Below are 27,751 nucleotides of genomic sequence, written 5' to 3'. Positions count from 1 at the left end.
TGGTAATTCACATAAACTATGCACTTCTGAATTTTTGTCTTTCTATTTTTTATATATTTCTTGTGCTTCACTTTTGACTGCCCTTTTTTTGGTCTTTGTCAGTCACGTATGTTTATTATGTGCGACGTCACCCAGGCAACATTTTGAAGGTATCGTCCAAACCACGATCAAATGTCACTCTTACCTTCATTTTGTGTAACATTAAACAACTGGCCTCTCAAAATTTATCAATTCACAGTGATATAATGTGTAAACATAATAATTTAAACCCATTTTTTATGAAAACATCACCAATAACCTACTCAAAACTGGTACAGTATTTTCCCATTTTCTATCTGTTGTTGTAGTACACCATTAATAAACTGAGTAAGGCATGTGTGAACTTTACAAAATATTCCCAATGCATGTTCTCAAATTCTCTGGATTTCGACACAATGTCCAGCAGATGTCAGTCTTTTAAGCTTAAAGCATGAAATTATGGTTACCATTTGTAACATGCTGACATTACAAACATGCTTTGATGTAAAACAAATCAATTTACATACTCATTTTATTTTAATATGTTTATATTTCTTTCATTTCTAATCTGGTGATTGGTGAAGGGATCTAGAACATGGTTGTGCATTAATATGTGCTTTGTAAGTACACGCCAATGTGATAGTTGTGCATGTTAGTTTACAGTGGGAATCGGTCCCAAGTGACATAAAAAGGTGTCATTTCTCTGTACTTTAATGCCACTTCTGAGCTCAGGGCCAAGTGAAGTTACAAGCAACTGTGACGAATTCATTTCTTTCTTCTTCACTTAGTTTATTTATTTGTAGTAAGAGTATATTCTGATGTCCATCATACAATAATGGTAATAGAGAAAGAGCTTTAATCATCAAAATTTTAAGAATAATACATTATATATTTAATCTGACATAATCCATCAATGCAGCATTACACATGTGTGCAGATCTAAAACCCAGTCAATTTACTTCTGTCAAGAAAGGAGTTTTCCTGGTGGTTCTGCATGGAATCCATCTTTACTCAGCTCCTGCAAAGCGGAAAAGAAAAGGAAGAAAGGAAAAAGACAAACACAAGTCAGAACTCTCAAAAATTCTGTCTGTTACAGGAATAGTGGTGCTAAATAAAGATGGTGTATGTTGGTTAGGTGTATCGATGTAATCATCTGTATAAATGAATCCATCTATATCTGATTCCATATCGAATCTATTCTAAAGTAAAGTGTCTAACAGGTATTTAATAGCCGGGCTATAATTGAAACTGAATGTTCAAGGTGTCCTTGGAATATTTTCAATTGAGACACTTCTTGATCTTATCATTCACAACAGTTAACAGACATTTACAAAAATCACGCAATAATACAAACTATTCCATTGGACTGAGAGGCTCAAGGACTAATCTAATAGATTTGGTCCTATTGTTCACAAAGTTGATGATGTCTTTCCTTTTTACACCATAGCAATCTTGTTTAATTTGTTTTGGACTCAGCTTTTGTCTTGCAGTACAGCTGGGTTTGAAGAGATCTACCGCATGCGTTTGTTTATGCCTCAGCACCACAATGTGAGGAAACTGATGACTGAACGTCTGGGTGTTGCAGTTCTGTCACTCAATAAATGCCGTTCAGAAGTGTCACCCCACCCTCAGAAAAGACACCCGATATATACTTCTTCTCTGTGTTTTCATTGCTACAGGGGAAGTTAAAAGCGTTTACGCCAGCAAGTTTTAATGACACATTTGTTGAAAAACTTTTCTTCGTTTGCTGAATTATTGTATTTTTTCTTTCATATACAGGTGCATCTCTAGAAATTAGAATGTCTTGGAAAAGTTATTTCAGTAATTCAACTCAAATTGTGTAACTCGTGTATTAAATGAATTTAATGCACACAGACGGAAGCAGTTAAAGTCTTTTGTTCTTTTAATTGTGATGATTTTGGCTCACATTTAACAAAAAACGACCAATTCATTATATCAACAAATTAGAATATGGTGACATGCCAATCAGCTAATCAACTCAAAACACTGCAAAGGTTTCCTGAGCCTTCAACATGTTCTCTCAGTTTGGTTCACTAGGCCACACAATCATGGGGAAGACTGCTGATCTGACAGTTGTCCAAAAGACAATCATTGACACCCTTCACAAGGAGGGTAAGACACAAACATTCACTACCAAAAAAGCTGGCTGTTCACAGAGTGCTGTATCCGAGTATGTTAACAGAAAGTTGAGCGGAAGCAAAAAGTGTGGAAGAAACAGATGCACAACCAACCAAGATAACCGCAGGCTTATGAGGATTGTAAAGGAAATTAGATTCAAGGAGTGGACTGAAGCAGGGGTCAAGGCATCAAGAGCCACCACACACAGAAGTGTCAAGGAATTTGGCCACACTCGTCGTATTCCTCTCGTTAAGCCACTCCTGTACCACAGACAACATCAGAGGCATCTTACCTGGGATAAGGAGAAGAAGAACTGGACTGTTGACCAGTGGTCCACAGTCCTCTTTTCAGATGAGAGCAAGTTTTGTATTTCATTTGTAAACCAGGGTCCTAGAGTCTGGAGGAAGGGTGGAGAAGCTCATAGCCCAAGCTGCTTGAAGTCCAGTGTTTCCAAGTTTGATTTGGGCTGCAATGTCATCTGCCATTGTATTTTTTGAAAACCAAAGTCACTGCACCTGTTTACCAAGAAATTTTGACACTTCATGTTTCCTTCTGCTGTCCAGCTTTTTGAAGATGCTGATTTCATTTTCCAGCAGGATTTGGCACCTGCCCACACTGCCAAAAGCACCAAAAGTTGGTGAAATAACCATGGTGTTGGTGTGCTTGACTGTCCAGCAAACTCACCAGACCTGAACCTCAGAGAGAATCTATGGGCTATTGTGGAAACTAGATTTTCTATTGTGGAGCTAGAGGAAAATGAGAAACAAGACACCAAACAATGCAGATGAGCTAAAGACCACTGTCAAAGAAACCTGGGCTTCCAGACCACCTCAGCAGAGCCACAAACTGATCACCTCCATGCCACGCTGAACTGAGGCAGTAATTAAAGCAAAAGGAGGCCCCTTGAGTACATGTACAGTAAATTAACATACTTCCCAGAAGGCCAACAGTTCACTAAAACATTTTTTATTTTATTTTATTGGTCTTATGAGGAATTCTAATTTGTTGAGATAGTTGAGATTGGTGGGTTTTTGCTAAATGTGAACCAAAATCCTCACAGTTTAAAGAACCAAAGACTTAAACTACTTCAGTCTTTGTGCTTTGAATTGACTTAATAGACTCAAATAAATGAACTTTTCCACAACATCCTAATTTATTGAGATGCACCTGTACAGGTCCTTCTAAAAAAATTAGCATATTGTGATAAAAGTTCATTATTTTCCATAATGTAATGATAAAAATTAATCTTTCATGTATTTTAGATTCATTGCACAACACCTGAAATATTTCAGGTCTTTTATTGTTTTAACACTGATGATTTTGGCATACAGCTCATGAAAACCCAAAATTCCTATCTTAAAAAATTAGCATATCATGAAAAGGTTCTCTAAACGAGCTATTAACCTAATCATCTTAACTCTAAACACCTGCAAAGATTCCTGAGGCTTTTAAAAACTCCAAGCCTGGTTCATTACTCAAAAGCGCAATCATGGGTAAGACTGCCGACCTGACTGCTGTCCAGAAGGCCATCATTGACACCCTCAAGCAAGAGGGTAAGACACAGAAAGAAATTTCTGAACGAATAGGCTGTTCCCAGAGTGCTGTATCAAGGCACCTCTGTGGGAAGGAAAAAGTGTGGCAAAAAACGCTGCACAACGAGAAGAGGTGACCGGACCCTAAGGAAGATTGTGGAGAAGGACCGATTCCAGACCTTGGGGGACCTGCGGAAGCAGTGGACTGAGTCTGGAGTAGAAACATCCAGAGCCCATCGTGCACAGGCATGTGCAGGAAATGGGCTACAGAGAAGCAGCACTGGACTGTTGCTCAGTGGTCCAAAGTACTTTTTTCGGATGAAAGCTAATTTTGCATGTCATTCGGAAATCAAGGTGCCAGAGTCTGGAGGAAGACTGGGGAGAAGGAAATGCCTGAAGTCCAGTGTCAAGTACCCACAGTCAGTGATGGTCTGGGGTGCCATGTCAGCTGCTGGTGTTGGTCCACTGTGTTTTATCAAGGGCAGGGTCAATGCAGCTAGCTATCAGGAGATTTTGGAGCACTTCATGCTTCCATCTGCTGAAAAGCTTTATGGAGATGAAGATTTCATTTTTCAGAATGACCTGGCACCTGCTCACAGTGCCAAAACCACTGGTAAATGGTTTACTGACCATGGTATTACTATGCTCAATTGGCCTGCCAACTCTCTTGACCTGAACCCCATAGAGAATCTGTGGGATATTGTGAAGAGAAAGTTGAGAGACGCAAGACCCAACACTCTGGATGAGCATAAGGCCGCCATCGAAGCATCCTGGGCCTCCATAACACCTCAGCAGTGCCACAGGCTGATTGCCTCCATGCCACGCCGCATTGAAGCAGTCATTTCTGCAAAAGGATTCCCGACCAAGTATTGAGTGCATAACTGAACATAATTATTTGAAGGTTGACTTTTTTTGTATTAAAAACACTTTTCTTTTATTGTTCGGATGAAATATGCTATTTTTTTGAGATAGGAATTTGGGGTTTTCATGAGCTGTATGCCAAAATCATCAGTATTAAAACAATAAAAGACCTGAAATATTTCAGTTGGTGTGCAATGAATCTAAAATATATTAAAGCTTAATTTTTTATCATTACATTATGGAAAATAATTAACTTTTATCACAATATGCAAATTTTTTGAGAAGGACCTGTATATAGGAGTGAAAAGTGTGATGTTGGACAGACTGACAGGAACGTGCCATTGTTTTTAAAAACAAATGGTAGATGATTGTTTCTGATGAACAAAAAGCTGTCCCTAAAGAGGTTTAATTGCAGTTCCTTAATAGGGTTAGGTGTAGTGCTAATTAAAAACGCTATATCTGAGTAGATCCATGCATTCAGTACCTCTGACTGTGCCATGAAGGAATCCTTCCTTTACAATGTACTATTGGATATTATATTTATAAATTATGTTAACAGTTACCGAGACATTCAGGTTGTGACATTGTCTAATGGTCAGCTTGCTCAAATGATTTGTAATTTGTGAGAGTGAACAAGTTGCTGACTCGTGTGACAGCTTTAGTATCCGTTAGTCTGGAGGCGATACAGAAGTTGACATCGGGTCGGTTTGTACGTGTGAACTGCTTTGCAGAAGTGCTCTCATAAAACACACAGTACAGTGTTGAGAACATTTTGCTACAGATTTGCAAACTATTAAAAATGACGTGTAATTCTATCAATGTTCAAATGTTAATATGAATGTTAATTCTATCGAAACTCTTTCCTCTATATCCCACTCCAGAGATACAGTAACATTGTCTTCCCAAAAGACCATCAACAGGGAAACCTGTTTTTGAATATTTAGTATACTAGTGTCTCAGAAACCGATGTACTTCAAATTTGACTTAATGTGGTTCACTATTTAGCGATACAAGAACAGAAGATCGAAACTTATCCCTTTAAATATACACTGCCAGTCAAAGGTTTGGAATAATTAAGAACTTTTTCAAGTTTTGAACGTTTTTGGATACGTTTTCTGCTGCTTAATATTTTAATTTAATATTTTTTTCCAGGATTCTTTGATGACTTTTAAAGTTCAAAAGAACAGAATTCACTTTAAAACTTCTTTGTAACATATTATAAATATCTTTACTGTAAAATCAATTTAATGCATCCTTGCAGAATAAATGTATTATCTACTATGCATTATATGTATCATCTTTTTTTTAATTACTTGCCCCAATTTTTTGTATATCATGGTTTCCACAAAAATATTATGCAGCAAAAAATCTTCAACACTGATAATCAGAAACGTTTCTTGAGCAGCAAATCAGAATGGTTTCTGAAGGATCATGTGACACTGAAGACTGGAGTAATGATGCATTGCATAACAGGAATACATTAGATTTTACAATATATACAAATAGAGAGCAGTTATTTACAAATAAAAATAATTATTCACAAAATCACATTATTTTCTGATCAGATAAATGCAGACTTAAAAATGCAGAAAAAAATCCAAATTTTTCCAAACGAATTATTCCAAACCTTTCACTGATTATATATAGTTCTCGTCATGTGTTTCCATGCACCTTGAAGAATCCACAAGATGAGATCATTTGAAATAACTTATTGAGGGTACTACAAAATAATAATAATAAATATTACAAATACAAGCCACTTGTATTCTGCAAGATGCATGTGAACACAAGACCCCAACTGTATGAATCCAGCATAGGGCTGCCAGCACATTAACATTTGAGACTGATTACATATAAATTGTATGAAAAATATTTATATTCAAAAGTCAACATAAGTCACGGTAATGCTAAAAACAAGATTAATTTATTCAGTGATCTGCCAGCCCTTAAAACAGAAATGATTCCCTTCCAATGAATAAATCTGTAAGTGCACTGAATTACACTAAATTTAGATATTATGAGTAGGACACAGAAATAGCTGTGCATGTAGTCAGCTCAGCCGGAAAAGAAGCTGACAAAACTGTCGTTAGGATAATGACAAGAGAAATGGTATTGAATGCTTTGGTGTTGTACGTAGCTAAAGTTTTCAGGTATCTACATACCAAAACCAAGGACATAACAAACAGGTGTATTTACAAGACATTTCATGGCCTGGGCCACTGACCAGAACCAGATCTGGCGGTTCGGGGTTCGATTAGCGCTTCTGTCGCAGACGGGTCTGGATCAGCCGTGCCTTTCAGGACATCCATACGCTTGCGAAACGCTTCCTTTTTCGGGCAGAGCAAGAAGTCGTACACAAGAGCAGCAGCCACCCCTCCAGTCATCGGCGCAATCCAGTAGATCTATGTGAGGAAATAATTATTACACTTGGTCTTTGATTGATTTATTGATTTTTTTTAAAGCAAAAGAACCGATAACCAAAAACAGCAACAAAAAAAAACAATAATTTTTCTTTCAGCCCTAAGAAACTTAGAGGAAGTACAATGTGTCACAAAGTATGCAAAAAAAGTTGTGCCAATTTGTCAGTGCATTTTAACCTAGGCTACAACCAAATCATACAGCAATAAAATTGCAATTAAGCAATAAATTAATTTGTATTTTTATTCAAAAGGCAATGGCGATTTGGTACATTACTTTAAAATTGTACTCTATTACTGAATCCAAGTTACATGACAAAAATTGTGGTTAGGAATGTAATCAGTTACATTACACATTAGGTAACGTAATCAGATTACTTTTTTATTACTTTTAGATTACTTTTGACCTAACTTGTTTATCATGTTATTTTAAATAAGATAATCTTGTAGCATACTGATATAAAAGTACAAAGAGAAAGAAAATATATTCCATTCATTGTTATTATCAACATGAAATGCATTTAACATTATTATACCAGTCCTGTTATTCTGCAGGTCATGTGACCATGTGAATAATATGTAATCAGTAAAAAACTAACTTTGTTCTAATTACTTGAAGTATTTAAAAATGTAATATAGTCTATTTACAAGTACTTAATTTGTAGAACATGATTATGCAATCTAGATTACATTTGACCAAGCACTGATTAAACTATAATTTAATAATCTACTTCAGATATTCTAGTAACTATAATAACTTTGCAACTACAAGTTAACTAACTCTTATTAGAGTCTTTTCAGCTCTACCCCCAAAAAGGGGGGTGACACTTAAGGGGTTAATAAACTGGTTATGGTTAGGGATAGTAGAATTTTTAGACTTTCATAGTCACTTATATTCAGTTGAGGGTCTGTTGAGCGAGCTTTAAAATAAAGTGTTAGCAGATATTAAGCAGACAGACTACTAATACTCTAAGGACTGCTAGTTGACATGTAGTTACAAAGTTATTAACAGTTAGTAGAATTTTTATGGTGGACTATGAAAATAAAGTGTTTCAATTTGTTCTTACAACAATCCAACATAAAAAAAATGGGGAAGGACGTACCCAGTGGTTTTTAAATGATTCAAGAATAACAGCTGGTCCAAAAGATCGAGCGGGGTTGATGCCGCACCCGGTGTAACTGATCTGGGGACAGGAATGAAGAGCTTGTAAAGTTTATGATGGAGACTTGACTTAACTTGGTTGGAGACCTACTGATCTAATTTGCAAGAACTATACATATAATTTACTTTTGGTTAATAAAAGTCAATTGCTTACTGCAACTAGGTGCCCTAAACCAACTGAGAGTCCGATGGCTAGAGGTGCAGAGCCTGTGACATCAGTGCGATTTTTGTCTGTTATGGCCAGGACACAGAGGACCAGCTGGAAGGTTGCAAAAAGCTCAATGGCAAATCCCTGACCAGCTTTCACTCCGTTACTCAGCTATAAGAAAAAAAGAAATTGGATTACATTGTAAAGTACTTCTGTAGTATACTACTACAGTCACATAACAACAGCATGGGATAATAATCGCAATTTCAAGACCTTTTAATATTTGGATGAATTTTGAACCACTGCAGTATTATTATCAGAACAAAAAGTACAAAAAAAAACAACCACTTATTAGTCACACTACATGGGGTATGTTGTCAGAACGGGGACCTAAAGTAACATAGTATTTATTGTACAACTTAATTACAAAATAAAATTCATGAAAAAGTGAAAATTTAAAAGATAATACACACAATAATTGTTTTGGCCAACAGAAACTGTATTTAAAATATTAAATGAAAAGAAGAAAAGAGTATAAACTTTGCTCTCAGGTCAAAATGGTTGTTATTTTATAGTCTTTGCACTACTGCATAAGATATCATATGGAAAGTGTTTACATTGTTTACTGTCGAAATAATACTATGTATTGAAAATTATTTAAAATATTTCATATTTTTAATGCATGTCAACTTTGACAGCCCTGAAAACACATTTTGTAAAAACTAATTTGACACCCTTTTTCTGCCCCAGACGCCATCGAAACCTCTCCTTTGTTGAATATATGCCAGTGTGATTTCATTGTTAAACAAACATAAAAATAATAATAAAAAATTACTTTAATATTACATAACTTACCCTATTGAGTCCCAGTGTTGTTTCAGGGTCAGGACTAACTTTGAACATAATGCCACTTGCCACCACAGCTCCCAACATCTGGGCAACGATATACATGATTGCTCTGAAGAAACTGATCTGACAGCTGACCAAAAGTCCTAAAGTAATAGCTGGGTTCAGGTGGGCTCCACTGATATGCCCCAAACTCTGAGCCAATGTTGCAATGGCCAGGCCAAAAGCTAAAGCTACTTTAACCTCTTGGTCTGGAAATCTGTTGTGCTTGTTTCCGATGGCGGAAGCTATGCCAATAAAAATAAAAACCGTCATCCCAACAAACTCTGCCAATACTGCCCGCCAAAACGACCAACTTTTCAGCTCTCGTGCCATTATGAGTATTGTTCCTTCTTTGCCTTTTAGCTGGTAAATGAAAATGCCAGCTAAGCTACACTTATAAACACTTGGTGAAAGATGTCTGACAGGAAACTGGTTTTAACAAAGCAACCACAGTTTTAGACCAGAAAAAGTCAGGAGGAAGGAGGTAGTTAATTGCTAACTGCCTAAGAGATAATATCACATAACAAGAAAAATTAAGATCCAGTAGATCCATGTTCAAATCAAGATCTTTGTCTTTTGCTTTTTTGTTAGTCATATGTTCCCTGGATCCTGTGCTGCCCAATATTATTCATAAGGAACACTGTTCAAGCTTTTCAGGTTTAAAACCTGGTCACACCAAGACAAATATTTGATGTGATGAACATTTTAATTTGCTAAAAAAGTGGCCAACCAATAAGATTTGCACTTTTGGCCACATTCCCAGAGCCACTGCTGTTAAGTAAAATACAGCTTGGTGTTTGTGCATTGTCAAATTTCTGAAAGTGCCACGTAATGAGAGTGAATTTGCATTTTCATTCAGGCCATGTGGCATTTTTATACATTAGTCTGAACAGACAAAATTGCATGCAAAAATCTGACTGATTTTGCTGAACATTTGTGTCGGAACAGGTCTTTTTTTACTTTTTAAATATAAATATAGCAATGCTATAAAAGAACCATCTTTTGTTCCACAAGGAACCATTCAAACAAAGGTTCTTTAAAGAACCATTTCATTCTTACCTTTTTATAATCTGAAGAACCTTCTTTCACCACAAAGAACCTTTTGTGAAACAGAAAGGTTCTTCGGATGTTGAAGGTTCTCCACCTTCTGAAGAACCCTATTCTGCATGTTTGAGAGATGTTATGCTCCTAAATTAAATTTGAGCAATTTAGCTCAGATCTCTAACCCATATTAGATGCTTGGTTCATGAATCGAAAACCAATAGATCAGACTAAAATCACCTGACCCAGATCCTCTAAAATGAACTTTCACCTATGCACATCAGTAGATATATGGTAACATCTAAGACTTTTTTCTGCTATTGAGAACACAAAAATATCCATATAAGTAGTTGTGAACCAAGTTGCCAAAAGTCATCTGATGCTCTGTTCTTTGTAACTTTCACTTTGATGTGTCCAGTGTAGAACTAGTCATAGATTCCCATAGAAAACACTTGCACTGCATTGAAATCCAATGTGCCTAATAAAACCCCATAAAGAAGTCTAATCTGTCTGTCTAGGTGTGTATTTGTGCATGTATGCTAATATAGGAAAATACCATTGCAGCCAACTTAAACAAATTGAAATCCTAATATAAGAGGACATTAAACACTAACAGACCCCCCCCCCCCACACACACACATATTAATCGTGTGCATAAAATAACACTTAATTTCAACATTAACTCTAATTTAAAAGTCTACAGCAAAGTACACTGGGAAAATTAAACCTGCTGTAACTCATTGTCGTAACTTGTCTCTCACGCTCTTAAGCGTGATAAACGTTCAGTAGTGATGAGGTACAGTAAATGAACTTTTTGCATTTAGTACATTTGACAGTTTTACAGTGTACACTGGTTACAGAAGCTGGTCTGCATCTTCTCTGTTCCCACTGCACTCTGGCTACTTAGATGCACATGCAGCATTGCATCACATTTCCTCAGCTATATTTTCATTAGATTTATTTACACACAATGTGCATTTTAAAGTGAGGTTTTGTCTCAGTGTCTGATCTCACAGAATAAAACTTTCAGAAGAATGGTTACACTTTGGAGACATTTGAATACACCACATCAAAGGACTAACTCTGTAGACCCAGGAGAGGGAACACACACACACACACACACACAAATCTAGACACTGATAAGAGACTCAGCAGCAGTAGTTGACAAAAGAAACTTGTCTTTTGTAGATTCATGCTTTCCTGGACAAACTGTTCTGATTTTCTGTCAATTATTCTCCTTTAAGACATCCAGAAAGAACTAAGACCCTTTGTTATTTAAGATGTTGTCAACATAAGGGGAAAACAACAAAGTTAACATCTGCAGAACCTGATTTTACCAAGTGAGACATGTTCCTGGGACAACATCGTTGTTGACCCTGGAACAACATTGTGATTAACCAATCAGATTTTTAGAACCAGTTTATAGATTTTGTGAAGTTTACGCTTAAAATCAGTGTTTGGTGCTTGTACATCAGTGTCATTCATCTATCATTTCCTCTGATTTTAGGGATTACTCATGGTTAAGGTTAGGTTTAGGTGTAGGGATATGGTTAAGAATATATTTTTAGAGTAAAATGTTGTTCCAGGGTCAACAAAATATGTTGACCTAGGAACACATCGAACTTGGCAAAATCAGGACGTGCGTTAACATCTATATCTTGGGAACAAAGGCATCAAGCAAACACTATGATTGGATTAATATGATATGAAATAAATTCAGGATAATTTGCATTGATTTATAGTGAGTTTTCATCCAGAAACACTCTCCACAAGTTATTTACCTTGAAGTGTCTTTGTTTTCTTTGTATGTCACATATCTCAAGCAGGCTCTTCACTGATACTGTCCTGTACTCTGTAACCTCCTCTTTAACCTTTGATCAAAATTAGGTGAGTTTATATTTAGATTTATGCATTTGACAGACACTTTTATCCAAAGAGACTTACATTACATTCAAGATCTACATTCTATCAGTCCATCTATTCCCTGGGAACTGAACCCATGAGCTTGGCTTTGCTGGTTGAGCTACAGGAGTCCTCTGGGCATTCCTGTCAGTCATACCACCAGATGGCACCATGATTCAACAAGAATATCACATGTTCTGCCAATTATGGCAAAATCATAATTTAAAAGAAATTTTAAACTGTCCCCAAATCAGTGTATTGTCATTTGTTATTTAAAACTTTAAAACTAATGCAAAATAATGGTTGCACTTTATTTTCCATTACGTGCACTCACGTTCCCTGACAATGTACTTGAAAGTACTGAGTAATACAAGTTAACTACATGGGTTAAAGTTAGGTTTAGGTGTAGGTTCAGAGTTAATATCTAGTTATTACCTAGTTATTGTAAATGCTATAATAACTACATGGTTTGCACATGTGGAAGAGGACTGTAAAATAAAATGCTACCCAAATAATGGTATGCACTTCCAGATGTAAGAGCAAAATGTTCGTTGTTAGATCTTTTGAATGAGCAAACAGATGCATGACCTTTTTTATATTTGTATTATTCAATTTCATGTATGAATTAAGTTTTAAATGTTTAAACTTAATCGATATATTCTCCTAACCAATCCCTAAACACTAAACAGAACTGTTGGTAAGCCTTTTGAAACATTTAAATACATTTTTGTCCCCCAATATGAGCCCTAATGAAAGACCTTATTTTTTTAATGCAAATATATGCTTGCATGAGACTTGATTTGTATTACGCAGTGTGGATTGGCTTGTCTTGTCTGCTGTGCAACTGACTTAAAGTAGTAAACGTTAAAAAGTTGCTACAAACTAGTGTGTTTATGATTACGTTAATAAATTAAACTAATATGATAACAAGTACCAGCATTACTGGATGTTTTGTACAGCTAAAAATAACTGGAAGCAGGTCTCTTCTGATGGAGTACAATAAGCTAGGTGGCGCTGTCCTAAAAATGCAGTCCTTAAACAGCAGGTTCCATTATGACAGGATCATAACACTTCATGAGGCGAGCTCCACCACAGAGCTCCTGAAGAGGCATTATGTCACGAAAGTGTGGAATACAGCAAAGTTTTAGGCCGTGTGTTCACCAATGCATTTTTAGCCAGCTTAGCAACCTAGCTGTGAGCGCTTGAGAGTGCTCGAAGACGCTTTGGCTGATATGATCCAGAATATCCTCGGATAATCTGATTTTGCTGATTATTTATTTCTGGATATAAAAATGATGACAGAAAGTAAAGTACATGCTTTGGCCCTAGTTTTAAATTATTTTATTCCATTGTTAAGCATTTTGTCATCGTCTTGCTGTTGAACAACCAGAATGTGGTGATTGGTCAGTGTTGTTTTTGCCCCGCCCCTCCTCCACTGTGATTGGACGGCAGACTAAAAAGTGACAGGGATGAGCGCTATGTTTTGCTCATAGACTGTACAAAAACATGGATGTAGAGTCTTTGACGTCAACCATAGGTTTCCCAAGACGTTTTTAAAACAAAAAGTGGGCGGAGGTTGGCCATTGCCATCTTGGCAGCACGTCACTCACACTGGATAATCGAAAATTGAAAATGCATTGACAGCAGCACCAATCCACCTGTCACTCTAGTGGCCACACCCTTATTTAGGCAGAAATTTAAGGCTTAATATAATTTAAATGTATAAGTAATAAAAAGAAAATCACCTCCTCACAGTTGTCACGAAGGGCAAAATTTGCTATATAGACCAACATTTTTTTTTTGAACCAGGCATTTTGACATGGTGAGTCTAGGGGAGTGACTCTCTTTTGCAGCAAGCCTCTAGCAGACAGTCAATGAATTACAGTTCAAGTCACTTCTGTATGGGCTTCACAAGAGAGAAGGGAGGTTGCCGCTTGGTTTAACCCTAAGTTGAACGTTCTTCAGCTCTCACCACCAAGAAAAAAACGTCAAATCTCTCAATGCTCAGACTGAAATAGCATCTATCAGCATCTCATGATTCTAGCATTTAAAAAAACTGTGCTCCCATTGAAAACAATTTAAAAATGGGAAAACAATATACTTTGGTGGACAGTAGCTCTGCTATTAAATTTATTTAAATAAGAGTATCCATGTGCAGCTATGATCAGCTGTTATTCCACCTTTGCTGAGCTTTCAATGTTTTTACCAGAAGGATGAATCTGATTGGTCAGCTCCTGTCACATGACCTGCGGTGCACTTGCAGCTTTCTGAAAAGTTGAGATGTTTTCATCTCACTGTGGTGAAAAACGAACGCTTTGCATCATATGAACATTACTACTGATGCTCATCTATATGTGAAATAACCAACTTGAGCGTGTATGAGACATGACGTGTGTCACCCATTAGAGTTCTGCTTGGGACAGGGCTGCTGTCAACATTTTTATTGTTTATTAACTGACAAAAATGGTCAATTAAATTAAACTTTTATAAGTTATAATGACATAAGTTATAATAACAAACATCAGTTTTTCTAAATTCAGTACAAAATATTTTAGCAAGTGGTCTCAAAAAGGCATGTTATTTTTGATAAAACTTTGGAAAACAAAATTTTTATTATGCAGAAAATGTATTAATTTCATTATTATCAGGCTACTCATCCATGAGCACTGGTTTACTACACAGCCTTGGGAACAATAGGGAAAAAAGACATGTAACATTCCTTGGTGTGGAACAGGATACGAGACAGAATAAGATGCACAAAGGAGGGAGGTGGGCTTCCAGGCTTTATCCATGGGTGGCTACAATCCATTAAACATCATTACGCACCATTTCCAGAAGTGCGAGATGGCTTATTCACATGTATTAAGCATTTCTGTACATGTGTGGACTGACTTTTTTGTTTATTGACTTTGAGATTCTTCACACCATTCTCTTGTTTAAAAACAGCACTTTGCCTCCCTCTTCAGAGAAGCCGATATGAAAGAAAATTATGGTCAATCATTTCCAAATATGCAGCCAATGAAACTAGGACATGGTCTTAAAAATCAACATCAGTTACATAAATTGTTTAAACAGTTACATCATTTGGGTAATATTGATATTCTTGTATATAAATGTTTGAAATTGCGAAATACATGTCAGTGTTAGTACATGCGTAAAAATGAAGAAATTAACATTTTTTGGTGTTTGCTGTACAAACAGTTCTTTGATAAGTGTGTGTCACACACTGTTTCATACTTCTCTATGGCTTATGTTAAACCAAGATTGTTCTCTGATATACTTCATAACTGCATCAAGTTCACTTACACAGACATTCAAAAATATCCAGGTCACATTTCACTCCAAATTGCTCCCAAAAATGATATTTAAATTATGCATGTTTCTAATTTTCCTCCTTTTACTCTCCCCATTAGAGAAGGTTCAATACATGGATTCATTTAGCCGACACTTTTCAATGAAGACGTATGCTGTGTTCAAAATGGTATACTTGGTTACCGTTTACTGCCCAGTACACAGTTTATACTGCCTACATTTTTTTTTAATAGTAGCGTGTGAAACAGTATACAATAAACAACAAATGTTTCAGAGAAGTGTGCTAAAGTGTTGTCACATGACGAAACATTAAAGGGGGGGTGAAATGCTATTTCATGCATACTGAGTTTTTTACACTGTTAAAGAGTTGGATTCCCATGCTAAACATGGACAAAGTTTCAAAAATTAAGTTGTACGTTTGAAGGAGTATTTCTGTTCCAAAAATACTCCTTCCGGTTTGTCACAAGTTTCGGAAAGTTTTTTTCGAGTATGGCTCTGTGTGACGTTAGATGGAGCGGAATTTCCTTATATGGGTCCTGAGGCACTTCTGCCGGAAGAGCGCGCGCTCCAGTATAGCAGAGCACTGAGAGCACAACAGACTTCACTGATCAGAGCGAGAGCGTCGCCAAATGTCACAAAAGAAGTGTGTTTTTGGTTGCCAGGGCAAGACAACCCTGCACAGATTACCAAAAGAGAAACAGCATTAAGGGACCAGTGGACAGAGTTTATTTTTACAGAGCATCAACGGAGTTGTGCAAGTGTTTATGTTTGTTCCCTGCATTTCGAAGATGATTGTTTTACAAACAAGGCCCAGTTTGACGACGGATTTGCACATCGTTTATTTCTTAAGGATAATGCAGTCCCAACGAAAAAGGGTCACGATCGTGTGTTGGAACCGCAGGCGGTGAGTAAAACTGCTTCAAATATCTCTGTGTTGTTAACTTAGCTATCGGCGCGTAAGCACATCAAGTAAACAACATGCGATGTTGCCATCAAACTGCACTTTCCACATGTACAGCTTAAAAAAAAAAAAAAAAAGACGACATAAAGTGGAACTTAGTCATTTTCCAAAACCGCTAAGCAAATATATACAGTTTCAGTAAATACCACATAGAGACTGATTGCTGATGCTGCTCTTGTTCAATTTCAGCCTCTGGATCTGATTCTGGATCATAAATAAACGGCTGAATCTGACTGTAAGCCATGGTTTGTTTTGGATGTTTTTTTCCTCACGGTAATGTCACAGCTTCCACATGCTCTCAACCCAAAAGCCTACTCGCGCTCGTGATTCTTTAGCTCCGCCCACACGTCACGCCTCCAGACGCTCGTGTTTTTCCGGGAAAAATCGGTACAGACTATCTTTCTCTTATGAATATAATAAAACTAAAGACTTTTTGGAGTTATGAAGGATGCAGTACTACTCTATAGATACTCAAGATTAACAGGATATTGAGTGAAAACGAGCATTTCACCCCCCCCCCCCTTTTAATTCACACAGCTGCTGAGGTTGTTATCTCACAAATAAATGCACTAACCATTCTTTTTACAAAGACTTATTAATTAAGGATTAATGCTAGTAAACAATGCTATATAACCCAACTGAACTCATATAATAATTAAAGGACTTTACATACTGAGCAGAACTAATAATAATTTTGTAAATAGAAGTTAGGTGATAGATATTTATATTTCAGTACTGTAATAAAACAGTATAAAACAGTATGCAATAACATTGTGTTTAAATTATCATATCATTAAAAATATTATTAAATGAATGCAACTTTATTGGGACATAAACCTCCCTACACCCATACTGCTGACCATCTTATAACACTGTATTATTATTAATGAGATGTTTTATTTCCAAATATCAAACATTTCCTTTATTTTTATTGAAAATAAATGCCTTTCTGATCTGATATGTGGTGGGAAAAAGAGTAGCCTAGAACAAGTTTTGGTAAAGGGCGACCTCAAACTCGGGTCAACTCATGTCAAAATTGTTCATCACATGTTTTTTATCAGCTGCGCTACTGATGCTAGAGATAAATGGGCATCTTTTGCAGTGCTGTTCATAGCAACCTGCCATTGGCGGGCAGAGTTATTATAAATAGTTCCTGCCATTAGTTCCTGAAACATGCAGTAGAGATTAAAATACAATTTATGTCCTTCTTACGATATTGATACACAGTGATAGTTTGTAGTTTACAGTAACATGTATGTATAAAAGTGTTTTATAATTACCATTCCCCGCCTCCAGTTCACTCTCGCGTTTGAAGATGAAACATTACATGGAGCGCATTGCAGTATCCCATGCAGTGTCTTCAGATGCATACATCAGATTTCAACAAATGCATCAGATAATCCGTGCATTCCATGCATACTGAACATTCTCTTACTATTCACAGTATAAACGCAGCAATATAGTAGGAGTTGTGTGGTAATATGCCATTCTGAACACAGCTTCTGTACTGATTTCAGTGTACTTGAGTTATATTTAGTAGATTCTGGTATTTGATGATATTTGATGCATACAGAAAATTTGCACACTTTACACAGCATAAATACAAGATACTGCAGAAATAGTAAGAGTAGTATGATAGTAGGCCTTTGGCATTTCGAACACAGCATTAGACTACAGAAAGCTTAAGGGCCATATGGCATCTTTGAAAAGTTAAATATTGCTGTCAGGCTTCTGTGTCTTTTGTGCTCTTGTCTTGTTATCTAGTCTTTTAGTTTGAAGTTGTAGTTCCTGTTTCCCTTCTGTGATTTCCTGCTTTTTCTCATTTGTGCCTCGCTACCCTAATTAGGACTAGTATTTATAGCCCTCTTATTTCCCTAGTCCCTTGTCCCTTTTGTTTGAGTTTAACAACTGTCAGTGAGTTTCTAAAATCATGGTTCATGTTCATATTTAAAGTTTAGTTAAGTTGTAGCTCAAGTCTTCATTTATTTCTGTTCATGCCATATTTGACAATCTGGAAATTTTTAATTCACCACCAGTGGATTAAATGGCTGTCGTCAACATTTAAATACAAAGCAGGTTTTGTAAAATTTTATGGATATACCTTCCAAAGTAACTCCTTTATTATGGATTCAAAAAATTTATTGGATTTGATATCTGATGGTTAACCCTTGTTTATGAGCATCTTAAAAACATCAGCTAATATTGAATCCTTTTGTCTTGGAATACATTTTTTGTAATTTGAAGAAAAACACTTTAGGATTAAACATTCTGACGTTTAATAAAAAAAATAAAAAAACAATATCATAGTGGACACAACACAATACAAAGTGAAAAAAGTGTTTAAGGGAAAAAACAGAGAAAACTGTATAAATTTCCTGAGGTAAATACTGATTCGCTAAATAAGAGTACAAACAATAATACAAAACTCTAATCAGTCAATAAAAAAATGCCAAATGTCTCTTTGAACATTGTTTACACTTGCAATTCCACACGTCATATAGTCAATTAAAATGAATGCTTTCCCTGATGGATAAACAGGTATATTTACAGATGTTTTTTGGTCTTGATGAATATCATACACTAAATACTCAAGAGTATCATATCACTTTGCTGACATCTCGACAGCACGAGGACCATCAGTATCATTGAGTTCGTAGTCTGTGTCCTGGCCGGACATCAGCACCCTCACACGGTTGGGGAAGTCGTCCAGTTTAGGGAAGAGCAGGAAGTCATAGACCAGCGCAGCTGCCACACCTCCACACATAGGGCCTACCCAATAGACCTGGAAACAACAGAGAAATAATTTCAAACAACAAATTCAAAAATATTCAAAAGTCTCTTGTGTTTGTGGGATCGCTTATGTAATTTCATATGAAACATTCCTGAGGGTGCTTACTTTTGCTAAAATGCAAAGCTTTTCTGACTTTCCAATAGTTCATGTGGTCAGTTGCTACTATAAAACATGTTTTTTTGAGAATTAAAAACATTTTTTTTTTACTTTTAACTTTAACTTTTTAAAAAGTTTTTCTACTTCAAATTTAATTATTTTAAACATGTTATTTGCCATTTCTTTGTAATTGTTTGTGAAACAGACTAGCAATTTCTGAGTGAAAATTGTTTCTGCACCACATTTTGGTCCAGTTTAGACATTCTGTTAACTTTGCAAGTGCATTTCAACTTAATCTACTAACCCTAGCCTGCCAGTCTACTAATACGCTAATGTGAGTTAGTTGACATGTATCTGTACTTGCAAAGATACTTGTAGTCAACAGTATTTCAAAAGAGGACCCTTTTTTTTAAATCTTTTTTTTTTTTAACAATGTAGGGTATTCTGGGTTTTCTCACTGTCCCAAATTAGGGGTCACTCCAAGTCTTCTTGTCTACAAATATGACCTCTTCCTATGTAAGTATGCAGTGATGTTAAAAGCTCATTTCTTCTCAACAGGACAAATTTGTGGTATCATTCATGTCCATATAAAAATGCTTAAGGTAAGGGATTTATTCATATCACTAACTTCTAACTATCTTCAAGATGTTTTTGTGTACAAATATCTCATAAACATCTTAAATACGTTTTTATTATGACTATTTAACACCATATGGCAGGTGAGCAAACAATACATTCACAGGATGAAAAGCTGGACCTTAAAGGGACAGTTCGTTCAAAAATGTAATTCCTGTCATCATTTATTCCCCTTCAAGTTGTTTCAAACTTGTATAAGTTTCTTTCTTCTGTCGAAAACAAAAGGAGATATTTTAAAGAATCTGGGTAACCAAACAGTTACTGGTCCCCACTGACTTCCAAAGCATTTTTCACGCCAAACTATGGAAATCAGTGGTGACCAAACTGTTTGATACTCACATTCCTAAAAATATAATCATGTTCAACAGAAGAAAGAAACCCATACAGGTTTGGAACAACTTAAAGATGAGTAAATAATGAGAGTATGTTCATTTTTGGATGAACTGTCTCTTTAAATAGAAGTCTCTGCATGTGACTATTAGTTACTATTAGCATACAATACACAAACATGATTTAACTAAGTTAACTATTGATTATTCTTTACTAGGCAATCATCTAAAACAATATATGTGTTGCTCATTAACTATAAAAGTTCAACATGAGCTGATTCTGTCTTCTGAAAAGATCCTGAATGGTTTACATTTAATATATTCATTCTCTATTATTTTTAGATATAATATATTAACTTTCTAAGGAGAAGACAGAGATGTATCTTTACCCAGTGGTTGGTAAAATCTTGAAGAATCACTGCAGGGCCGAAGGATCGAGCCGGATTGATCCCACATCCAGTGAAACTGATCTAAACAGAGCAAAACAAAAGGAGTCATGGGTGACTGAGCAAGAGATTTTGGTAACGCTTTAAAATAATGGTCCGTTGTTAATAAGTAGCTACGCAGCAAGTAATAGGTAGTACTACATTAACACTTAACTTAATACTATTAACTAATATAGAAGCAAGATTAACTAAGCAGTAAGTAATAGCTCATTTAGGACATAGGTAGTTCCTTATTAGTTATTTGATAATTACTAAAGAAAAATATCGTCATTGAGAACTACTTTGGAACTATGGCCAACTAATGAAGAATAACCAATTAATTACTAATCACAACAGGTACGTCTATAAAGTGAACAATTAGCTTCTTTATGGAAACGTATATATATATATATATATATATATATATATATATATATATAGCCTATCCATATGATATATTTAATGAGCTCCACTAAGTTCAATGTCTCCAACTCTAATAACTTTAACGTTAGTGATATCATGCTGGGGAGGGCTTCTCTTCAGGAAGTGACAATAAATAATGATGTTCTCTTGTCAAAACATCTTTGCATCCTTCATGAAAACATTGACTGCATTTATAGTGTTAAGCACAAAACAACATCTTCCAGATTACAATGTCTGGTAGAATATCACTAGTTCCTCACAGAAATATATGGCTGTACAGTATGTGTCAGATAATTTTATTGTAAATTACTTGTGAAATCCATGACTCGAGTGTTCAATGTGATCTCATGAGAATACGTGTGTATTTTAAAATCCTATTCAGAACATTGTCTAATGAAATCACATACACATAAGATTAAGATAATGATTGTACTGTGATTTCGGCTATACTTGTATGTAAAATAGAGTTAGAAGCAACAGAATATATTTTTTTAACTGAAAGTGCTGCTCCTCTCTGCTCGTTGAACATAGCAGATGCAGAGAGAGTGAGGCGTGTGCGCACGCTGGGAGAGATAGATAGAGAGAGAGAGAGAGAGAGAGAGAGAGAGAGAGAGAGAGAGAGAGAGAGAGCTCGTGCGGCAGTACCGGAGAGTCTCAGAGACTAAATAAGGTCTGTCAAAAAAAGTCGCTAGATTTGTCGCTAGTCGCTTTTTTGGAAAAAAGTCGCTATGGGGGTCTGAAAAGTCGCTAAATCTAGCGACAAAGTCGCTAAGTTGGCAACACTGGTCAAAGCTGAGCTCGCGCTCGTTATGAATTTGAAAATAGCGCCAGTGCGCCACGTTACGACATGATTTACGGCACTGATATCGAACGCTCATTGGTCCTCATCCAATTCGTCACAGATTGCGACATGTTGTGTTTCAGTTTATGACATTTGAATACTGCGGCAGTGCGCCTTCACGGAGAGAAGACAGATACATAATTTCATGGATTAATAAATTAAATTCTGCTCTGTACCCTATAAAAACTATTACCTCCATATAGAGGACTGCGACTGGAACTCATTATCATTTGAACTACTTTTGGTACCACTTTTGATATTTTCGCAAAAAATAAATGATTAACGTTACGTTTGTTTGTTTGTTATTTGTTTATTTATAACAGTAACGTTATGTAGTTTTAAGAAATGTTGTCTTTAAAATAAAAAATCTTTCACTTTAAAATAAATGGTCCAGATCACTAGTAACGTTAGTTCATGCGGACTGACAAGGTAACACTTGAGTAATTAGTCAGGAGTTAACATGTTTTTCACTTTAAAATAATGGGCCAGATCACTATAGTAGTAAGTCTGACAAGATAACACTTGAGTAATGAGTAATGGATTTCACAAGTAATTTACAATAAAATTATCTGACACATACTGTACAGCCATATATTTCTGTGAGGAACTAGTGATATTCTACCAGACACATTGTAATCTGGAAGATGTTGTTTTGTGCTTAACACTATAAATGCAGTCAATGTTTTCATGAAGGATGCAAAGATGTTTTGACAAGAGAACATCATTATTTATTGTCACTTCCTGAAGAGAAGCCCTCCCCAGCATGATATCACTAACGTTAAAGTTATTAGAGTTGGAGACATTGAACTTAATGGAGCTCATAAAATATATCATATGGATACACGTTTCCATAAAGAAGCTAATTGTTCACTTTATAGACGTACCTGTTGTGATTAGTAATTAATTGGTTATTCTTCATTAGTTGGCCATAGTTCCAAAGTAGTTCTCAATGACGATATTTTTCTTTAGTAATTATCAAATAACTAATAAGGAACTACCTATGTCCTAAATGAGCTATTACTTACTGCTTAGTTAATCTTGCTTTTATATTAGTTAATAGTATTAAGTTAAGTGTTAATGTAGTACTACCTATTACTTCCTGCATAGCTACTTATTAACAACGGACCATTATTTTAAAGCGTTACCGAGATTTTTGAATCAGTTATACTTTATTATTATTTCTCTTAAAGCAGAAACTCATTTACATACTTAAACATCACTCTATTTAATGTCATGTTGCTTTATGTATTCATATGGTAACCCCGGCAGTATTTACAACAGCTACAGGAATGCTGATGCAGAAAGAGACAGCAGCAGGAGAAGGAGAAGACTGAATGCTGATTACTCACGGCTGTCAGATGGCCCAAGCAAACGCTGAGGCCGATGGCCAGGGGGGCGGAGCCTGTCACGTCCCGCCTCCTTTTGTCTGTGGTTGCTATGACACACAGCACTAGCTGGAAGGTAGCGAAGAGTTCAATACCTAAACCTTTACAAGGAGAAAAATCCTCCTTGAGCTGTAAATAAAACATTGATTTAGTCTGGTTGTGGTGTAGATTCAAACAACAGTAATCAGTATTTCTAATCATTTCATTGCATGCATCCTAAGCATTAAAATCCATTTAATGCAGATGAATCTCCTTTGATTACTTATACAGTTAGATATAAGCAGGAAAAGTAATGTAAATGCACATTTTTGCAAGTAAGAAATGTTTTCAGTACAGAGGACAGCTGTCTGATGTCACTCAGCAATACCATGACATGACTGTTTACTGGCAAAGTAATAAGTGCATTAAGCCTTCTTGAAATGTTAAGCAGTGTTGCTTCAGTATCAGTGAGCAACTGTTATAGTTTAATTCATATTCTGAATCCGTTTTTATTTTTACATTTTCTGTTTTCATTATATTTAATTTTATTTTTGTGCATAAAGTTTTTAAAAAAAGATTTTTTTTTTTAAATTTAGAACATCAGCTTAAAGTAAATGAAAATCAGAAATGTTGCTGAAATCAGTCTGAAGTTTATATATATATATATATATATATATATATATATATATATATGTGCGTGTGTGTTATCTGAAGCTTAAAATTGTTAGATTTGTTCTTGCATAAAACCAAAGTGGATTCAATATATTTTTAACAGTGTAGAAATATTATTTATTTGTATATGTAACTGTAACTACTAACTTTGTAATTTAACAAATAATAAATTTCCTAGACTTAAAATGTATATTTAATTACAGAATATTATATTTTGGAGTTTCATTGGAATGAGTAAAAATTTTAAACTAGAATGAATAATGAATTGGAACTATATTAAGTGTTTTATGTAATCATGTAAACAGAGCAGTCAGAGACAGGTGTCTAGCAGAGATACTGAAGATCAGTGTACTCACCGAATTTAGCCCCAGGGCTTCACTACCGGTGATGCCAAACATGATGCCGGTCGCCAGCGTTGCACCAAGCATCTGGGCGATGATGTACATCACAGCCTTCAGCAAACTGATCTGACAGCTGGCCAGCAAGCCCAGCGTCACAGCTGGATTCAGATGGGCTCCGCTGATGTGACCCAGGCTCTGAGCAAGAGTGGCGATGGACAAACCAAACGCAAGAGCCACCTTGACCTCCTGATCTGGATTGTTATTGTCGGGGTGTCCAACTGCAGCTGTAATGCTGAGGAAGATGAAGAGGGTCATACCCACCAACTCGGCCAAAACAGCCCTCCAGAACGCCTTGCTCTTCAGCTCCTTCATGACTGGCAGCTCTGGGCACACAGATGTGTTAATGTTGGGGTTTCTGAGGGCACTGAGTAAGTTTCTCTGCCAAAAGAGAGTATTTATAGGGCAGGTCCTGCTAATGAAACAGGGGGCGGGTTTCAGCTACGGGGGCAAAAAGAGTGAGTGAGAGAGAGGAGAAGAGGCAGGCAAAGTAATGAGAAATACTTAGTTTTTCTTCATTTCATTCACACTTAAAGTCTGGAAGATAAGGTCCATAACCCGCCTTATTTAACCTCTGATCTCTGTTTGATTTTAACACTGCACACAGCCAAACTTTTATTCTGTTCCAGCTTGGAGAACAAACTAGTGGACTGTTACTGTTTTTCACATTTTAGAATCATTTTATCAAAGCGAAGATCGGAAACATTGTAGTACTTAAAATGTTACACAAATCAACACTCATGTATTAGTTCATGCACTTCAAAGTTTTCACCATTTGTCAAGATTAAAGTTCTGCACACTCTGAACTTTCTGGACTATGAGATACATAAATGAACTCTGTGACCAGACATTTGGCTGAACAGTCTGTAATAGTCAAACAGAAAAATAAAAGTACTTAATGAATTTTTCAGCAAAGGAGGGTTCCCATTAAGTTCACAACATGGTAGTGAACACACACACACACACACACACACACACACACACACACACACACACACACACACACACACACACAGCTCCCTCTTAACCTCAGACAATAAAGTAACAGTAACCTACAGCCCAAGAAATGATTTGTACTCTTAAGTCACACTCATAATGTAGGAATGTCATTGCATTGCATAAAACCCCTCAAACCAAATATGCATATGCAAAGATTTGATTTTCCAGATCTTTTCTCTGAACTAACTTTATATGAGCTTTATTTTGTGCTTTGCTTTTCAAAGTAAACCCAGTGGGCAACTGATGTTGAAAAGACATCTAATTGGCATCAAAATGTATGTCCAAAAACATTGATGTGATGTTGATCTGATTTAAATTGAACGTTAAACATATTGGCCAACATATAAATTAAACCAATTAACTTCTTATTCCCACAGAATTACCACTGGCAGAAATCGCAGTCCAAAGTGAATTTTAAAAGATGTTACAGCATCTTTGATCAAGTCTTGACTTACATTTGACATCAAATTGACATCAAGGTGCCCGCTGGGAATGGCACCAAAATGTAAAACGTAATGCACATTCTTTCACATATTGTTTTAATGCTACCTCAACACTCAATCTGATTGAATATCTGATTCATATAGCCAAAAATAAAGTCTTTAAAGGTCATCTGCTATCAGTGCTTTGAGGATTTATCTGACTCCTGCTGTAAATGAACTAGTGTGTGCCTTATCTCTCTAAAAGCACATGAACTTGTGTTTACATTTCCTGCTGGCTAATTCAGCATTTCTAAACTGATGTTTATATTGCATTTTGAATATATATATATATATATATATATATATATATATATATATATATATAAACAATGCCATATTCTGGCACTCTTTGGTTATATAACCAGAGAACATCAGGATCTGAAGAAGATAAACATGTAATCCAACAACTGACAGAGTCCTGGCTTTGTAGATATGTCTGACAGAGAACTGTTGATCTAGGGCCGGCTCCAATAAAGATATGACTCAATCATAAATCACACATTATCTGCATTCACATAATTATTTTTAAACTATTTTCATTACTGTTTGGCGTGTGTTAAAATGATCTTATTTTAGGTTTATCTGTTCTTGTGAATTTGAATAACGGATTAATTGGGGATTTAGATATGATTCTGTTCTATGCAGATTTAACTCTATATTCTATATTAACACCATAATACCCCTTGTGTTCATTTCTTATCTGAAATACAATTCTTGACCTATTTTCAGTTCTAAAATACTCTTTTCACAGATATTTTCAATTGTTTCTCTAGTTACAGTATTTACACTGATACTGATAACTTGCATGAGGCACACGGCGTCGCCCTTTTAGATACGGGAAGCGTAAATAGGCTGACAAAAGATTAAAATAGTTTTGTAGGTACTCGACAGAGCAAACCAGACACCTTTAAGTGAAGTAATACACGTCCGAACTACTCAAACCGTTTTAATGAAGCAAATTATTATAGCTTTTAAATATAATGATATCACTGATTTATTTTCAATGTACACAGATGTTGACAGTGTATGGTTTTTTTTTCCCCTTTGCTTTTGGTTTGTACTTTCTGTTCTGCTGAAGGAGCTTGTATCAGCATTAACCAATCTGCAATTATTTTACATTTCTCAGAGTGTTAAAAATAATAATGTTGAGTAATGATGTGCACTAAGCCGAGTGTGTTTCGTGAGCAAGGACTGATTAGCAAACATGAGTTCTGAAAACCTCAGTAAAAACTCATCTCACTCCCTCTGAAATATGTGCAGGATGAGCAATGGCTCTTTAATGGACTGTACAGGGCAGAAGTCAAAAGACTCTTCATAAATCTCATGTCAAGCAATCAGAGACACTTGAGGCTCTTGGCTGTGTTCCATTAATCACTTTGCCTGTTAGATCACTATATATACATGCAAGTCATCTTTTTACGATGTGAAGAAAAGAAAAAAAAAAGTCTCAGAGCACTGTATGGTGTAATAAAGAAATCACATTTAGTACGCTTTGACAACTATACACTGTATGTCAACTAGCAGCACTCGTATTATAGTATTGGTGTGTCTTGTTATAGGGTTAGCAGAAGTTGTTGACAAGTAGTTGCTAAATAAATAGCGTTAAGGCCCTTTCACACTGAGTGCAGTTAAAACCGATTGATGGTATGGAAGGCCGATGAGGCCAAAAGTCTTTAAACAGAACACATGAAATTTGTGTTCACACACACTGTTTGTCCGAGTTAACGTGATCCTTTTGAATTCATTTATTTTATATGTGTAGACAGGCACATTTCTTTAGAATATGTAAAGAGCATTGAACGTGTCGTTTGAAGGTGTCTCTCAATGCAACTCAACCGTGGCCGTGTTCGGACATGAAATACTTTTTAAAGCAGATTTACCTCTAGATTTACCTACATATTAATCCTTTCTTTG

At 35.9% G+C, this 27,751-nt stretch overlaps 2 protein-coding genes across 3 annotated transcripts; both read right to left on the bottom strand.

Annotated features, from left to right (window-relative positions):
• Nucleotides 1–856: 856 nt before the first annotated feature.
• Nucleotides 857–9,544, bottom strand: LOC127951072 (aquaporin-1-like). 2 transcript variants are annotated; one of them, XM_052548705.1, is made up of 5 exons: nt 9,133–9,544; nt 8,284–8,448; nt 8,071–8,151; nt 6,747–6,952; nt 857–1,036 (listed from the first exon to the last, which is right to left on the bottom strand). In XM_052548705.1, the coding sequence occupies exons 1-4, from the start codon at nt 9,496–9,498 to the stop codon at nt 6,755–6,757; spliced, it is 810 nt and encodes a 269-aa protein (XP_052404665.1). In that variant the 5' UTR covers nt 9,499–9,544; the 3' UTR covers nt 857–1,036; nt 6,747–6,754. The 2 variants fall into 2 exon arrangements, with proteins under 2 accessions (XP_052404665.1, XP_052404666.1); XM_052548706.1 differs by having other exon boundaries at nt 6,775–6,952; nt 9,133–9,543.
• Nucleotides 9,545–18,640: 9,096 nt separating this feature from the next.
• aqp1a.1 (aquaporin 1a (Colton blood group), tandem duplicate 1) lies at nt 18,641–24,751 on the bottom strand. The gene is made up of 4 exons (XM_052548707.1): nt 24,315–24,751; nt 23,272–23,436; nt 20,623–20,703; nt 18,641–19,163 (listed from the first exon to the last, which is right to left on the bottom strand). Exons 1-4 carry the CDS (start codon nt 24,669–24,671, stop codon nt 18,984–18,986), a joined length of 783 nt encoding a protein of 260 aa, XP_052404667.1. The 5' UTR covers nt 24,672–24,751; the 3' UTR covers nt 18,641–18,983.
• Between the last annotated feature and the right edge of the window lie 3,000 nt (nt 24,752–27,751).

Source organism: Carassius gibelio, chromosome B2 (genome assembly GCF_023724105.1).
Source record: "Carassius gibelio isolate Cgi1373 ecotype wild population from Czech Republic chromosome B2, carGib1.2-hapl.c, whole genome shotgun sequence".
NCBI lineage: Eukaryota > Metazoa > Chordata > Actinopteri > Cypriniformes > Cyprinidae > Carassius > Carassius gibelio.
Note: the sequence above shows the minus strand (reverse complement) of the source record. Positions and strands in the feature narration are given on the sequence as shown.

Coding starts and splice junctions, on each gene's coding strand:
- LOC127951072 (XM_052548705.1), bottom strand. CDS start 9,498: ATGGCACGAGAGCTGAAAAGTTGGTCGTTTTGGCGGGCAGTATTGGCA. Junction 8,449..9,132: donor CAACACTGGGACTCAATAGG/GTAAGTTATGTA, acceptor TTTTTCTTATAG/CTGAGTAACGGAGTGAAAGC. Junction 8,152..8,283: donor GTTTAGGGCACCTAGTTGCA/GTAAGCAATTGA, acceptor TCCTGTCCCCAG/ATCAGTTACACCGGGTGCGG.
- aqp1a.1 (XM_052548707.1), bottom strand. CDS start 24,671: ATGAAGGAGCTGAAGAGCAAGGCGTTCTGGAGGGCTGTTTTGGCCGAG. Junction 23,437..24,314: donor AAGCCCTGGGGCTAAATTCG/GTGAGTACACTG, acceptor TTTTATTTACAG/CTCAAGGAGGATTTTTCTCC. Junction 20,704..23,271: donor GCTTGGGCCATCTGACAGCC/GTGAGTAATCAG, acceptor TGCTCTGTTTAG/ATCAGTTTCACTGGATGTGG.